At 31.9% G+C, this 16,245-nt stretch overlaps 2 protein-coding genes across 5 annotated transcripts in view; one reads left to right on the forward strand and one right to left on the reverse strand.

The window, feature by feature from the left end:
- The window catches only part of LOC145277766 (gamma-tubulin complex component 6-like), a 97,697-nt gene that overhangs the window by 76,037 nt on the left and 5,415 nt on the right, over positions 1-16,245 (forward strand). For 2 of the 3 annotated variants that reach the window (XM_080129509.1, XM_080129508.1), the window contains exons 29-34: positions 4,704-4,741; positions 6,099-6,231; positions 8,954-9,017; positions 10,870-11,031; positions 12,156-12,358; positions 13,547-13,634. In XM_080129509.1, coding sequence (XP_079985635.1) covers positions 4,704-4,741; positions 6,099-6,231; positions 8,954-9,017; positions 10,870-11,031; positions 12,156-12,358; positions 13,547-13,634 — 688 coding nt within the window. Of the gene's footprint in view, positions 1-4,703; positions 4,742-6,098; positions 6,232-8,953; positions 9,018-10,869; positions 11,032-12,155; positions 12,359-13,546; positions 13,635-13,728; positions 13,793-16,245 lie in introns of those variants that run through there. The other variant, XM_080129510.1, reaches the window with a different exon arrangement.
- The window catches only part of LOC145277767 (serine--tRNA ligase, cytoplasmic-like), a 50,072-nt gene continuing 47,670 nt past the window's right edge, over positions 13,844-16,245 (reverse strand). For both annotated transcript variants that reach the window (XM_080129512.1, XM_080129511.1), the window contains exon 11: positions 13,844-14,165. In XM_080129512.1, coding sequence (XP_079985638.1) covers positions 14,065-14,165 — 101 coding nt within the window. In that variant the 3' untranslated portion in view covers positions 13,844-14,064. The remainder of the gene's footprint in view (positions 14,166-16,245) is intronic.

A 16,245-nucleotide genomic window follows, 5' to 3' on the forward strand; every position in this document is an offset into this window, starting at 1 on the left:
ACATTCAAGTTATGGACCGGAGCGTTGTCCTGCAGGAGGAGGGTACCTTTGCTGATCTTACCCCACCTCTTGATTTTGATAGCTTCCTTTAATTTCCTCAAAAGTGAAGCATAATAGGCTCCTGTAATTGTGGTACCCTTTGCTAGTGATGGACCCAGATTTCATCCTGTGTAATCAGTCTTTTGAAAAAATTTGACTCCTCTTCTTGGCACATCTCCAAATTCATCCTCGAGCACTCGACGCATTCTCGCTTCTGGAATGGTGTGAGCAACTTGGGAATCCATCTGACAGGCACCAATGCATGTGCAAATGGTCATGAATGATAGTTTTCACAAACCCTGTACTAATCTTGACATCTTGGGTTATTTGGCGAATAGTAATGCGCCGATCTTCCAAAATGGCAGCCTCAACTTGATGGACAGATGCCTCATCAATGGCAGAAGGGGAGGAGATCAGGTCTGGTAGCTGTTTCTACAGACTTCCAGCCATGCTTGAATTCACGATGCCAGCGTTTTACAAGGTCATATGATTGGGCATTATCACTATTATAAGTTTCTTTCATTTCATCAAAAGTCTCTTGTGGTGTGCGTCCTTTCAAATACAAAAACCGGATCACTGCTCGACATTCAACAGGCTCCATTTCACACTTGACTCAGTTCAAACACCTGTAAAACAAAAACCACAATTTGCCACATAACCCATAGAGATATAAATCATTGCACATGCAAAATTTCAGCTAGATCAGACAACTGGAAGTGGGTCAGGGGCATTACTTATTGCACCTCCCTCATATATTATACTTCAAGTATATATTAAGTTGAGTTTATGATATATTGCAAGTAAGAATTGTTAAATATTATTACCAGGAACAAAAACATTGAAAATAAATTAAATCTACTCTTACTTGTTAGGTATTTATTTCCTAAGTTATCATCTACAGAAATCATACATTTATGTAAAATACAGTTTTTTATTTATTCATTGAATGAGTCTCATTGCAGTTCCTATTTTCATCGATTGACCTCTTGGGCGCTGCCATTGTATTCCGTAAGCGATCACGAAAATCTACAATTTCTTGGTTCTGTAGCTTCTTTATGATTATATCTCTTTGGAGTGACATTTCTTGCAAAACATAGTTGTCACTAAAATTAGGACTTTTTTCTAGAAATTTTATAACTGTCTCCATAGACTTTTCTGCATCATCCCATGATATTGCTTCATCAGAGTGTTCTTGGTTATTTATATTAGGGTCAAGAGAATGGGAGCTGTCACTATTTTCATCACCATTACTGCCTTCAGGATATTGATCAGTAGTTTCCTCATCTTGTTGCACCTACATTTCAACATCATTTGCATTAAGTGTTTTAAGAACAGTGTGGTTGGTCGGTAACCATTTGGTTTCAAGAATTTTTTTTAGACCAGTTGCAAGCCATTGTGATGTGTTGTTTTACACTATTTTAAATATAGCAATCTAAAAAAAATTACAGTTAGTGTAAATTAATTATCAATAGCTAATCTACATTAATTGCATAGTACCAATATTAACATTTCTGCGCAGTATCTGCCTAAATCATGTAAACAGTTTTACTGCAACTCCACATCAAATCTGCTAATACAATTTCAATGATGAGACAGTTCAAGTTTAGAGAAAGTCCAGGTTTAGAAGAAGTCCAAATGAGAGGAAGTCCAACTTTAGAGGAAGTTTAAATTGAAGGAGTTTTACTGTATTTAAAATAAGTCTCTAAAAAAAATGAACCATTTAAAATAAACTTTTCTTAAAAGGAAAAGAGTTTATAAGCCAATAAACAGATTCAACCTTTCCAAAATATATAAATTCACTTTTTCAAAAAAAGAAAAACTGAATAAACTCTACCAATAAAATAACTCTTTAATTGAATTGCAATAAGTATACTGCAATTTTCATTGAGGGACTGTATTGGAAACAAGCTTTTTTTAGGGCAATTTCCGTTAGTGACTATGCAAATTGCCCACTATCACTTGAGGAGAGGCTATATATAAACACTAAAAAAGAAGAACCTTGGACGAGAAGAGCTCGAAAGGAATTTAATGAAAGAACGAGAGGAGCTCAAAAAAGAATTTACTAAAAGGAATGAAAAAACCTTTCTCTTCACCTCTGTTACTAAATTTTCTTCACCAAAAAAGAACATTCTCCAGAACAGCCGTTTTGGAAACTGCCAAACTTCAAACTGACATACGTATTACCTTTTATTGTATTTGTAATTATAATTGAATTTGTTTTTCAATGCAATAACTTGTTGGTTTTTACTTGCCTTCGTCTAAAAACAACAACAAAAAAAAAACGGAAGGTTGTTCTGCTACAAAAGATTGTTCTTTTCTATAAACAAAAATAACTGTTAGAAATAATTCAAGAAATTTTTCAGCATGTCTTACTGATATCAGCTTATTTCAAAGTAATTTAATTTGTAATTGTAACTTGTTCACATAATTATAAAGCAGTATCATTCTTGATCTATATCATTTTCGTCCAATTATTTTTTATATTTGTGTCTTACCATCCACAAATCCACTTCCTAATAATATCAATAAGATTATGTTGTTGTCATTACATTTGTAGAGTTATTAGAAGTAGTAAAAGATTTTTTAATAAAGTAAATCATTTTTTTGTAATTGAGATTCTGCTGTTTCATGATGAGTGAATTGCTCACCTCCACCATCCCAGCTTGAATCTTTCTAATTCAACTCCTAGTTTAACAATATTTAGTCCTTGAAATTTTCCACATAAAGAGAAAATTTTCCATTGGAGGTGAAGTTAGAGGTTCAACTGGCATGTGAAAATGGTTATTTCATGGCCAAGAGGCCAGAAAGATCCTGCTTCTGGGATATTAAAAGTAAATGGGCGCCTTTGTCAAGGCTCTTTCACTATTTCTATGGAAAATGGCCAGTAAAATGCAGCAATCATCTGGATGCACTTGCTGTAAAAATAAAATAAGTGAAGCAGATACTAAAATACATCCCAAAGAAAATACTAGAGTTTGTTTTTTTTAATTGTTTTCATTAATGCAGTTAGAAAGTATAAAATAGAAAAGATCAACATTTTTACGATAATTGCTACTACTACTACTACTACTACTACTACTACTAATGAGAGAGATGTCACTACTCATTGAGTAGACAATTTATAACATATCAATGAGAGGTTGATGGCTGATCAACAATAGAAATGTATGGTTTTGATGTGTAAAAGAAGTAGTTTAGCCAAAATGTCTTATTGATTTTATAAAACTTGGAGAATGTTACTACTGTTGCTTAAAAGAAGTGTTTATCAGTATGGAGTGTGATTATATATGAAAGTAAAACCTCGTCACCGAAGGTAGAGGACATGCGTTGCATGAAGAGAACTGAGCTGAGTATGATATGATGAGTGTGTAATGTGAGTGTTAAAGACAGGCTGATGATCTGAAAGGAAGATTAAATGTAGGTAATATACGAAGATGTGTTCAGAACAGGAGATGTTGCTGACAACATAGTTATAAGAGTTCTTGTAATAGATGTAAAACAGTTGAGGTGATGGGGGAAGGTTAAAGAAAATATGGATGAAAGTCATAAGAATGGATTTGATAGAAAGAGGGATAAAGACCTAGGATGAGATAGGTTAGTTTCGAAGTCAGTTTCTAAAATTTGTCCAATACATCCAAGCATATAAACTGATTTTAAATGAAATATGATGAGTCAGAAATTGTAAAACTGATGTAAAAATAAAAACATTAAAAATAAAAACATTAAAAATAGAAACATTAAAAATAAAAACATTAAAAATAAAAACATTAAAAATAGAAACATTAAAAATAAAAACATTAAAAATAAAAACATTAAAAATAAAAACATTAAAAATAGAAACATTAAAAATAAAAACATTAAAAATAAAAACATTAAAAATAAAAACATTAAAAATAAAAACATTAAAAATAGAAACATTAAAAATAAAAACATTAAAAATAAAAACATTAAAAATAAAAACATTAAAAATAGAAACATTAAAAATAAAAACATTAAAAATAAAAACATTAAAAATAAAAACATTAAAAATAGAAACATTAAAAATAGAAACATTAAAAATAAAAACATTAAGAATAAAAACATTAAAAATAGAAACATTAAAAATAGAAACATTAAAAATAGAAACATTAAAAATAAAAACATTAAAAATAGAAACATTAAAAATAAAAACATTAAAAATAGAAACATTAAAAATAGAAACATTAAAAATAAAAACATTAAGAATAAAAACATTAAAAATAAAAACATTAAAAATAGAAACATTAAAAATAGAAACATTAAAAATAGAAACATTAAAAATAAAAACATTAAAAATAGAAACATTAAAAATAAAAACATTAAAAATAGAAACATTAAAAATAAAAACATTAAAAATAGAAACATTAAAAATAGAAACATTAAAAATAGAAACATTAAAAATAGAAACATTAAAAATAGAAACATTAAAAATAGAAACATTAAAAATAAAAACATTAAGAATAAAAACATTAAAAATAGAAACATTAAAAATAGAAACATTAAAAATAAAAACATTAAAAATAGAAACATTAAAAATAGAAACATTAAAAATAAAAACATTACAACTAAAAATATCATTTCAACAAGAAAATTGTCTTTATTTGATGTAACATGAATAAAAATTCTTTTCTGTTTTTGTTTTTCAGACAATCAAATTCTGAATTGTTTGAACTTAGCTTACAAGGTAAGCATGAAAAGATCACATGACCTATGTTTTCTGTTTTTAAATGAACATTTTGTACATTCATCTTAGTTTATTTTTAATTTTTAATCACTTTATATGTGTGTCATGTTTATACAGTGGTATCGTCACGAGTTTTGAATTCTACAGTTTGGGTTTCGATTCTAGCTGATGGCACCCAAATACTTTTTTTTTTTTTACTTTTGAAATCATGACTCTATAAAAATGTATATGAAATCTGGACAAATTAAAATATCATATTTAAGTGATTTTATGCCTGGGCAAAGTTAGTTTCTTAAAAATAATTTTCTTTATACAAATAAAACTGTGATCAATTTATATGATTTTTAATGTACAATATTTTATTTCCATCATAGATGCGAACACTTTTTTATGTTTTTTTCTTGGAGTTGGAGTTATGGTCTTACATCAAATAAATTTTATTTTATTTATAACATGAAAATTATAAATTCACAAAATAAGAATAGAATAGAAGGGGTTTGAAACTCGGAATAAAAGTTCATAGGAGTCTTCATTGATTTCCAGTAAATATTAGGTGTACCTGAGGGGAGGGGGAGTATTAAAAACGATAAATATGCCAAAGATTATTTGAATTAATGTCATTATACATACACCGCATGCTAAAGACATCCTTTAGCCACATCACCTAAATTGAATAGATGGTGCTATGGGTTAGATGTAACTGTACCTCGTACCAAAATGGACTCATTCTAGGTGGAAAGGAGGAAGTTTCATGAGAATATCAAATTCAGTCAAGGGAGATGATGACATTAGTTGTTTTTTGCAGTTCTTGTAAGCTGGTGTCAATGTTTTCTTGCATATAGTGCTCGGTATTCCCAAATGATCACCCACATGGGATCGAACACTCAACATTGCTTAACTTCAATAATCTAATGGTATATCAAGGCGATTATGCCATATGTTAGGTGCAAAAGAATATGGTTCATTATTCAATCCCAGGCAATGCCGGGTCTTCCTGCTAATGTGCAGGATAATTGGTGACTTGTGAGTAAAAAAAAAAAATTTATTACAATTATGAAAGCAATCAGCTAATTTCCACAGAGGTCTGCTGTTGATAATAATTCCACTTTGGAATTCTCTCCCAACTCCCTGTTTCCCTAATTGTACTGACAAGCAGAAATTTAGATTTAATGTGAACAAATATCTTGTTACACACCTCTTTGCTTAGGATGAACCCTATAAATCTGACTCTCAATTCACAGAACCCCTTACATCTTAGTGATAAATGTGGTTTATTTGGGGGTGAACACGTCATTATTTTCATATTTTTACAAGAAAAAGAAACAAAAGCAAATGAATATATTTTTTCTCTTTTTAGATCAAGTGGCCATTAAATATCATAATCACAAATGAATGCCATCAAAAATACCGACATCTTTATTCTTTCCTTTTGCAACTGAAGCAGGCCAGTTGGTTGCTGCAGCAGATTTGGCGCCAACTCAAAAGAGATGGTAAGTTGTCTTCCTCATCTTCTCACTCTCCCCTACCTCCTCCCATACTGTAGTTTTGAAATTGCTGTAGTAGAATTATCTCCTCTGAAAAGCTGATTTCTTAAAGCTCCTATTTACTTGCCTCTCCATGAGGGCAGAGTTAGACACAAGGCTGGATTTTCATGTGGGGAAAATTCAACTCCCACAAAAAGGAGTACACTGGATTGGGACAAAAATAAACATTGCCTCGGTCTAGAAGGATTTTTCCTTCACTGATTGAGGACAGAGAAGATGAAGTGTAGCATCAGAGCAGATACGAAACTTTATTTTTTCTGTCTCCGATCAATAAAGAGATCTTTCTAGACTGTGGCAATTTTTATTTTTTGTCCCAACCCGGGGTGCTCCATGTTAAATTGATCTTGTGTTGATTATAGTAAGAAAATAAAAATCAACAAAAGATGAATTTAACATGAAAAGTCTGTGATGAAAATAATTTTTTAGATAAGAATTGATAGCTTGATTTATTTAAACTATTGTTCTTATCACAATGTAACCCACAATGACCCGTGGCGTAACGGGTATAAATTTCAAGTAATAAAAAGTTCTAAGAATCTTTTAGAGATTGATGGTTCAATTCTTAGTACGGGTAATATGACGAATACAATTACGAGTTACTTAACACTTGATCTTGGTTGATGGAACGAGAGCATTATACCCCCATGGATTTAATTAAGAAATTCTGTACAGGTTGATTGGATTGAAAAATGGAGGATTTCACAGATTTTGTTGACAAAAGTATTGGAAGTGTGAAACATTCGTTGATCATCATTAAGTCCTGGCAACATCAGGTCTCTCTGCTAGTTTATTAATAAATTAAAAACTGAAAAAAAAAAATAAGTGTTCAACTTAAGAATTAAAGAGACTAATTTTTAGAGTGAATATTTCATTTGATCTCTTTTAGTATTGTATATTTTAATGTATAATATTTTTTAGTGATATCTAGTCTCTATAAAATTATGAGACAATTTTACATGTGTGTGTTTCTTGCATCAATGTAAATGAATATATATTGAAATATGTTTTTTTTTAAATAATCTATTATTTATTGAAATTAGACATTCATTAGCATGAAGCAAATGTACATTTTAAAGATCTTATTAAAGATAAATAATTACAAAATGGAGACCACTAAATTGCATTTTGGTTTCTCCATAAACAAGTCATTCATCTTGTGAATAATTGTAAAAACAAAAAAATAAATAAATGTACGACTTTTCGAAATTTGAAAGGAATTTAGAGGCATATCCTTTTCTGGCTTTAAGATTTTTATTGAAAGTTTTGGAAGCTATCAGAAAAATTAAAGTTTTATAAAAATTTGGTTCAATTAATAATTTAATGACCAAATCATTACACAATAAATTTTGATTTTCCAAATCCTACTTTTTTTTTTCAATATAATAATTTATTAAAAACAAAAACCAACCAACCACATAGTTAAAAAAAAAAAAAAAAAAGCAAAAATAAAGTAAATGTGAAAAACCTCCAACAATTATGTCTTCTTTTCAGAATGTTGAATACAAAATAGAAAAAAACAAATTCACAAAATTTGCTTATTTCAATTTAAGCTAGACCAAAAAGCTGTTGAAACAGCTTGCAATATCAATGAAGCGTTTGGTCCAGCACAATGACGGTTTAAGAAATTTTGTGCCGGCGACAAGAGTCTTCAAGATGAATATAGTGGTTGGTCATCAGATGTTGACAACGATCAATTAAGAACCTTATTCAAAACCAATAACTGATCAAGAACTTGCTTCTGAATTAGACATAACATATACAATGATTTCCAACCACTTGAGAGAAATTGGAAAGACAAAAAAACTTGATAAATCGGTGCCTCATAAATTTAACAACAATCAAAAGAAACGTCATTTTGAAGTGTCATCTGAAGAGATGACACTTCAAAATTTTACGCAACAAGAATGATCCGTTTCTCGACCGGGTTGTTACTTGCGATGAAAAGTGGGTTCTTTACGACAACGGCAATGCTCAGCTCAGTGGTTAGATGCCGACGAAGCTCCACGATACTTCCCAAAGCCAAAGTTGCACCAAAAGAAGGTCATGCTAAGTGTTTGGTGGTGTGCAACCGGTCTCATCCATTAGTTTTTTGAATGTAAACAGAACCATTATGGCAATGAAGTACTATCAAAAAATGGATAAAATATATCGGAAACTTTGGCAACACCCAGCATTAGTCAACAGAAAAGGCTCAATTCTCCTCCATTACAATGCCTGACTGCACGTTGCTAAACCAACACTGCAGAAGTTGAATGAATTGGGCTACAAAAATGCCTCATCAACCATACTCTTCAGACATCTCACCTACTGACTACCACTTTCTGAAGCATCTCAACAACTTTCTGCATCAGAAATACTTCAAAAACCTAAGTAATATCAAAAACGCTTTTAGTGACTTCATCACGACCAGAACGCAAGATTTTTATGTTACTGACATAAATACACTTGTTTTGCGTTGGCAAAAGTGTGTTGATTCTGATGGTGCTTATTTCAATCAATAAAATTTTGCTTCAGTCAAAATATGTTCATCTGAATTTAAAAATTAAAAACTGCAAAAACTTTCTTGTTAATCTATAAAACTAAGTTCAATTCTATTTTATACATTTGTTTATTTATTAATTCATTTGTACGTCTGACTTTTTTTTAAACATTTTTATTGTTTTTATAGCTGCCATCAATCGTGTTCAGCAGAAGCGCAAAAGTATGCAGTTCCATCAAGTGCAGACATTTGAGTAAGTTTTTTTTTTCATTTCTTGTTTTATGTTTTCATTGTCAATTTTTTTCTTTTATCAATGTTTTTCTTTTTATCTATAAAACTAATTTCAATTCTATTTCATACATTTGTTTCAACTTGTTCCAATCTGAAAAACAAATTTTTTGTATTGTTTTATTTATTAGAGTCCATTTTATAAAGTAACTTGACTGTTTTATAAATTAAGTATATTGAAGCAATCCAGTGGAGCACTTCTTTGATTACAGACTAATAAAAATGTTTTTGTTGACACATTATTGCTCAGTGGATAGTGATGTCTCTGTTTTTTTTGTTCTCTCTCTTGGTTACAACTATCTCCTTTTCCAGTATAAATACAAAGTGGAATGATAAAATTGTCGCCCTATAAAAGACAACATGCTTCCATTTTCATGTTTTTTCGGGTTTCTTTTTTTGTTGTTGCAGGCCATCTACTAGTTGGTCAGTTGTGTACAAATTCGAAGATAGGTTTCTATCTATCATATCTGAAAGTGACACAATATTCAACGAGCGAGATCGGAGATGTGCCGTTGTACAACTCATGCTCTCTACTGATCCAAGTTATGACAACAGGACCATTGCCAGCACCCTAAAAATGCAAATCCGGATAGTTCAACACTTGAGGGAACAGCTCAATGAAGTTTCCAACTATAGTTATGGTGTTTGGTGTGGTTTCAAGTGAGGGCCACATTATGCCATTTCACATGTTTGAAGTCGGCTTGAAAGTCAACACCAAAGTGTACCTGAATGTGTTGAAGTGTGGTGATCTCTGGTATCATCAGATGGCTGCTGGCAGACCCTGGGTGTAGCAGCAGGACTCTGCACTGGCGCACAAGTCCAAAGAGACTTAGGCTTGGCTTCAAAAGAAGTGCTTCACTTTGTATGCTTTTCTCACTGCCCCCCCCCCCCCACCCCCACCCCTTGACCTGAACCTGCTGGATTACTTCATTTAGTAATATGTTGAGATCAACACCAACATGACCTTTCACAACACCAACCTGATCGCTGCCATCTGCTGAGTATTCGCTGAGCTACTGCTGGCGCTTATGGAAAAGGCATGCTCCCAGTTCCAGGCGCGTATTGAGGCAGAAGGCAGCTACATTATAGATGTCGGCTCTACTGCATAATCAAGTTACCTGAATTAATTTTTTCAATAAAAGTTTTAAAATAAAACTGTAATGTTGTTTTCTTTAGGGGGACATTTATCATTCCATCTTGTACATAATACCCCTTACCTACCCCCAACAGGGAAATGGGAGCAGCTTTCATAATGTATCTGCTATCCTTAACAGAATGTGGATAAATACTGATGTATAAAAAGATGATCGTTATTGTTTGATGGCGAACGTGAGTGAAAGAGATGGGTAGAAGAAGCATAGAAATTGATGGTTTATTTCTCAAGCTTAATCACCAGTCGGCTCTCTCAATCACCAGTTTGGGCTTGTTTATATTCCTTTTTTATTATTTAACATTCACTCGATAATTTTTCATAAATTTTGGTACATGCTAATATTTTTCTATACAATGTATTTCAGAAAATTATTCTCTTAATTTATATGAGTGTAAAATTCATCCGTAAGGGTATGGCTGCATTGACGGTGCGAGAGGGGAGGGTACACAATCACGTAATAGATGTTTAGATGTATGCGTGGTTTGGGATGCCCACTCATAAAAAAAAAAACAATCATAATTTAGTTTTTAGCATTTCATTAGTGAAATATGTCATGTTTAAATGAACTCTGTTTCTGAGAAATATTCTTGTTTTATTTGATTAAGAAAACTTTGTTCCTATTTTTTGCCTAATAACGATTTCTATTTTGTATTTTTATTAAAAGGCACATCATGCGGGAATTGGTGCGAGCTTTGCAAGAATATTTTGTCAACCAAGTTCTTCATTTGTCTTGGACTGAATTTCAAAAATCTCTTGAATCCAATGTTCATAATCTTGACGATCTTCATCGGGTTCACATGGATTTCTTAAATATATCACTTAAAAGGTGAGTCACTTGAAATAAACGTCACAACTCTATGGTATACGGGAAGAAAAGTGAATTTTGTCCCAATTATAGGTAAAAAAATAGCAACTTGTGTTTAATTACTTGTATTTAATAGGTATTATGTTTCAGCATTTAATAACCCCAAAAAGCTTATATTGTAGAATGAACAATCTAAACTAACTCCTTACTCACCGGCTTATGCATGGTTCTTCAATTTCATATGGTTTAAGTCAAGATCTTATTTTTTTTTTTGTTGGTCTATGGAGTCATCAAGCCATGGTTCACAAAAGACAACAACACAAACATTCGATATGAGTGTGTATGCTGTTAGGATCTTGTCGTAAGTGTCTGAGCTCAATCTTCCAATCTCTCTTCAGGATCTCAATTGTTATCTCATGTCTAGATCCTTCTCCGTTAAAGTCCTGGGTATGACCTTAAACTATATCCGATGGTGAGGCCCCAGGTTGCGGACTTTGGGGAGTATGGAGCCACTCTTTAATTACCATTGCTCCCAGGTCTACTCTGATCCGGAGTGGTAGTACCTGTTAGGGTCCCAACTATGGGTTAACAGAAACCGACTTGAAAAAAAAACATATTCTATTAAAAAAATTTTCTTCAAAAATCACTGGATTCGACATTAAATAACCTGAAAACGGTTGATATGCCGTAAAACAAAAACAACCAACATTCTTAGTTAAACTTCATTTTCTCAGCCTCAATCCAACTGTCTATTGCTGCAGTGTTGTATCACTGTGGTTCCCTCAACCAATCTGATTAACAGCAAAATCCTGCCCCTTCACTGTAGACATTTCTAGATGTCAGAAAACTTTCTACTCTAAGAGCTTTTCTCAACTGTACCCACATAGACATTTAAATGTAATGTGAACATATATCTTGCTGCACAATTTCTAACTTAGGCTATTCTCTATAAATCTGACCCTAATCATTGTAGGCCCTTACATCTCAGTTGTAATATGCTTTGTTTGGAGTGAATGAAAGTAAAAAAAAAAAAAATAAAGATAGTCATGTTGCAACTCATAAGCATAATAAAAAAAAAATGGGGGTGATTATTGAAACTTGTGATTGCAAAGAAAACACTGATGCATTATTGTTATTCATTGCAGAAGTTTATTGACACCACAGGCCAGTCATGTGATGACAATGATTAAACAATTGTTTAATCTTATCAGGTCTTTCCATCAAACACTAACAAATCAACGCTGGTACCAAGATCCTCACGAACAAGGTACAATCAAGCATCCAAATTTTCCCAGGCTCTTAAAATTGTATGAAGAATTTACTAAATATGCCAAAGTATTTTTTAAAGGTAAGTAAACTGTTCAGTTTTTATAATTTTAATTTAGGTAGTCGTCTTTTCAACAATATGTGTTGTATTGCAAATTTGCATGAATATTTAGGATATAAAAAGAAAAAAATGTCAACCATATATGTCAAACAGTGAAGCCCTCACCTTTCCCTTCAAACAAATTTATTTTGAATTTTTTTTGTGTTCAAATCTTTTGGATTCAAATCTTAATGCTGTAAAATGATTTTATTTTATTACCTTTTCTCAACAAACTAATCGTTACCACATGTCAACCAATAGAAATCAGCCTTGTAAACATTTCATTGTCAGTAGATGAGCAAAGATGCTCCTCCCCCCCACTCTCTAAATGTTAGGGGAAAAAAAAGGAAAGGAAAAACTATGGCAAAAGAAAGAGGATGAGTTGATCGATAGTGGGCTTAGTAGAAAGATAATGAAGAAGAAACACACTAAAAAAACTGAAGTAGGTGTAAGGTTTATTATGAACTGGTCTTCTGTCTCTAGTTGTAATGAACATAAACTATTTTCCATTGGATAATCATCTATCGTGACGTTTCTCTTACTGTAGGACGATTTGAATTTTTGTTTTCATTTGAATAACAACATAAATATCATAAATATGTATAATAAAAAAAAGTTTAAAAGTAAAGGAAACGAAAGGAAACATAACAGGTTTGTAAGGAGATTCACACGTGATTTGGAAAGATGTGCACGAAGATAAAGGCATGTAAATAAAAAAGACGAAGAAGGGGATTATTGGCATGTCAACTGTCTTTCTCTTAACATATGAGCTATCGAAGATAAACATTTCTTTATCAAGAAGGTGAATATTGTGTTGTGAAGCTTTAGTGGGACATACTGAATATTGCCAAGTTTATATTATTGAAAGCATTATTGGGTGAGATTGAATAGGTAGCTGATGAAATAGATTGTAATTTCTTTTTCATTACAACATGGATTGCAAAATTCCATATTTGGTTGGTCAGACTAAATCAAATATCTAAGTCTGCTGTTGAATCCAACCAACTCTTCTTTATATATTAGATCAATAATATAATTGTCTTTATTTTCAGAATTAAGTTTGTAATAAAATGCAAAATAGTGTTCTTGAAATATCAGATAAGGATCATTTTGTTTATTATTCTTGTTTAAACATGAAATAAAAAAGTAACTTTTCTTTCTTGTAATTAGTGATAACTGGATTGGCTCAACGACGATATGAACCTCATCTACAAGATTTGGTCCTCTTATTCAATTTTAACTATTGGTTTACTGACAGGTAAGTTTTTATTTGTTTGCAAAAAAATATAAATTTTCTAACATGACTAAAAAAAAAAAATAAAACCTTAAATCTTTTTTTTTTTTTTTTCCAGCATCTGAGGTTGTTTGCTGAAGATTTTGTAAAATAATATGAATAAAAAATGTTTATATTTGAAACATGCTTCTTCGCTCATTTAATGCAACAAGGAATTAAAAAACAAAAAAACCTTTAGTTTTCAAAAACCCAATTTTATTACAATCATTATTGAAGAGTGGTGGTCTCCACCGGCTGTAACATAATTGAAGCAAAACAAAACCGTAGAGCGTAGATCTTAATAGTTGCGGGTAAAATGGCGGATGTTGACTCAGCCGTAACAAGATGGGAGGTCTCCTGTTGCAGAATCGGTGTTTCTTAAAAATAATTAAAGAGAAAAAACTGCTATAGTTGATCAACTTTTGATGTTCATCTTTTTCATGCCCTTTTCAAGTTTCTTCTTTTCTTGTTCCTCAATCGGAGCTGGTTTCACAAATGGCAGTTTCTCCTTGTAAACTGAAGATTAGAAGAAAAATGTTTTTTTAATACAGAACTTGAATGGCTGAACATTGATTTTTATTCCTACCATACAATTTATGATAATGAGATTATTAGTTTTCTGTCATAATTCCAACTGGATGAGAGCAGTGTTGGAAGACTACAATTACTTTCATCCAGGAAACAAACATTGCTATCTTTTAGTTTTTAACTGTTTAATATTATTGGTTTTTGTACGCATTACACTAGATAGAAAATCACAAATAGGTTATGAAGGTGATCTTCCAGAAAATAAGTAGGGTTTTCATGAATGATTGGGTGAGTGATGGTTGCTTCAAAGAGGATAAGATGAATTGTAACAATAATTGAACAACTGAAAAATAAAACATTCTTTTTCTAAAGATCTTGTGTGATGTTAAATGTTAGAAATATCAAGATAGCTCTAGTTACAGCTACAGCATTGATCACTAGGGCTACGACAACAGAATATTCTTATAATATCCGACACAGTTAATCAACCGAGAACCACATCACTATATAAAAGCATATAAGATATCAACGGATACACACTCAAGAGTCAAAACAATGAAAAGAATATGCTGTTGTCATAGCCCTATTAATCAGTCTTGACAAGATCACTACAACATGCACGCATGGAAAACCCAATATGATTTGATCTGTTAATTTTTAATGACTTGATTAAAAGCAAGTAGTTAAAGAGTTTTTAATGTTTATCTAATGTGCACATGAAACTAACATCATCTGGTTAGGTTACTCTTCCACTGTTTTCCTCTTATGGATAAAAATTGCCTATCTGAATCCAGAACAGATTCTTGTTTCATCCAGTGTAATCAGTATCCTGCTCCAGGGCAGTGGATGGATGGTCTGATGTTACGATAACTATATGTTCCATCATCTGGTTACTCTATGTTTAAAAGATCTGCAGAAGACACAACATAGTCAGAAACATAAATAAGTGGTTGGTTTTGTCAGCAACTCTAAAACGAATAATTTGCAATAAACATTAACAGATATTTCTTGAAACGCAGATGTGTGACAATAAAAAAATATGTTGCTCCCTTTATTGGGGAAAAGACACAAAAAAGTTTAAATTTATTTTGCTTTTGTTCTTTTGGAAATTAGACTAGAAAGAATTCCTTTTTTTCGTTGTCTTTACTTTTGTTTTTGACTGACAACTTTATTTTCTGTCTCGCTCCATGACAGATTGTCTTCTGCCAAGTTCCACAAGCATCAGTCCTTTTGAGAACTTTATTTTATTGTGGTTGGCTAATCTATCAGAGACTATTTCATGATTAACTAATTGTTGACATGTATGATTGAAAACTTTTTAAATCAAACAAAATAGTATCATCGGCTGGGATCTATTCAATTACATCCTAGGATGAAGTACTGTTACCACATCTGGGCAGGAGTTGCTAGAAGCATCTCATTCTGCCTTGACAGAGTTCAAAATAGACACAGAAGAGACATTGTGAACCTCTCTCTCTGCTTTACCGTTATTTTCACAGCAAGTGCTCGTCTGAGCTCCAATCTATGCCCCCCCCCCACACCTTTTATCTGTGCCTAAACCTAAACGTAGATTCTATGAACAAAGCTTCTTTCTTAGAACTGCACGCCTGCAGAAAACTGACTACAATATGGTTGTCTTCAAGAACAAATTCTTGATGAGCCATCCCCTTAAGTAATCCAATTTACCAAATTTCTGTTACTAATGATTACTATATATTGTCCCATTGACTACCGTACACTCATTAACCTTTGGCCTTGAGTGGCCTCTTGGCCTTGATAAGTGGTGACTCCTTCGTATTTAAAAAAAAAAATTCATAACTGAAATTTATCGTTCTGATATTCCAGCCTTAAATCAAGCGTGATCATTTCAAGTTGTCAACAAATTTTTAATAATCAATAAATCAAACAAAATCTCTTCTTCAGTTGTCATCCTAAATAAAATAACCTATCAAATTAGGATTTGAAACATGCCATCAGAATCTTTCTGCATGCTGCACAACAAAACAGCATTGATTAAGGTCTGTAACTGCATTACTCTATTGAGTTGTCACCAGTAAGCAATCCATTG

The sequence above is a fragment of the Euprymna scolopes genome, chromosome 6 (genome assembly GCF_053919585.1).
Source record: "Euprymna scolopes isolate OS-2025 chromosome 6, ASM5391958v1, whole genome shotgun sequence".
Classification (NCBI taxonomy): domain Eukaryota; kingdom Metazoa; phylum Mollusca; class Cephalopoda; order Sepiida; family Sepiolidae; genus Euprymna; species Euprymna scolopes.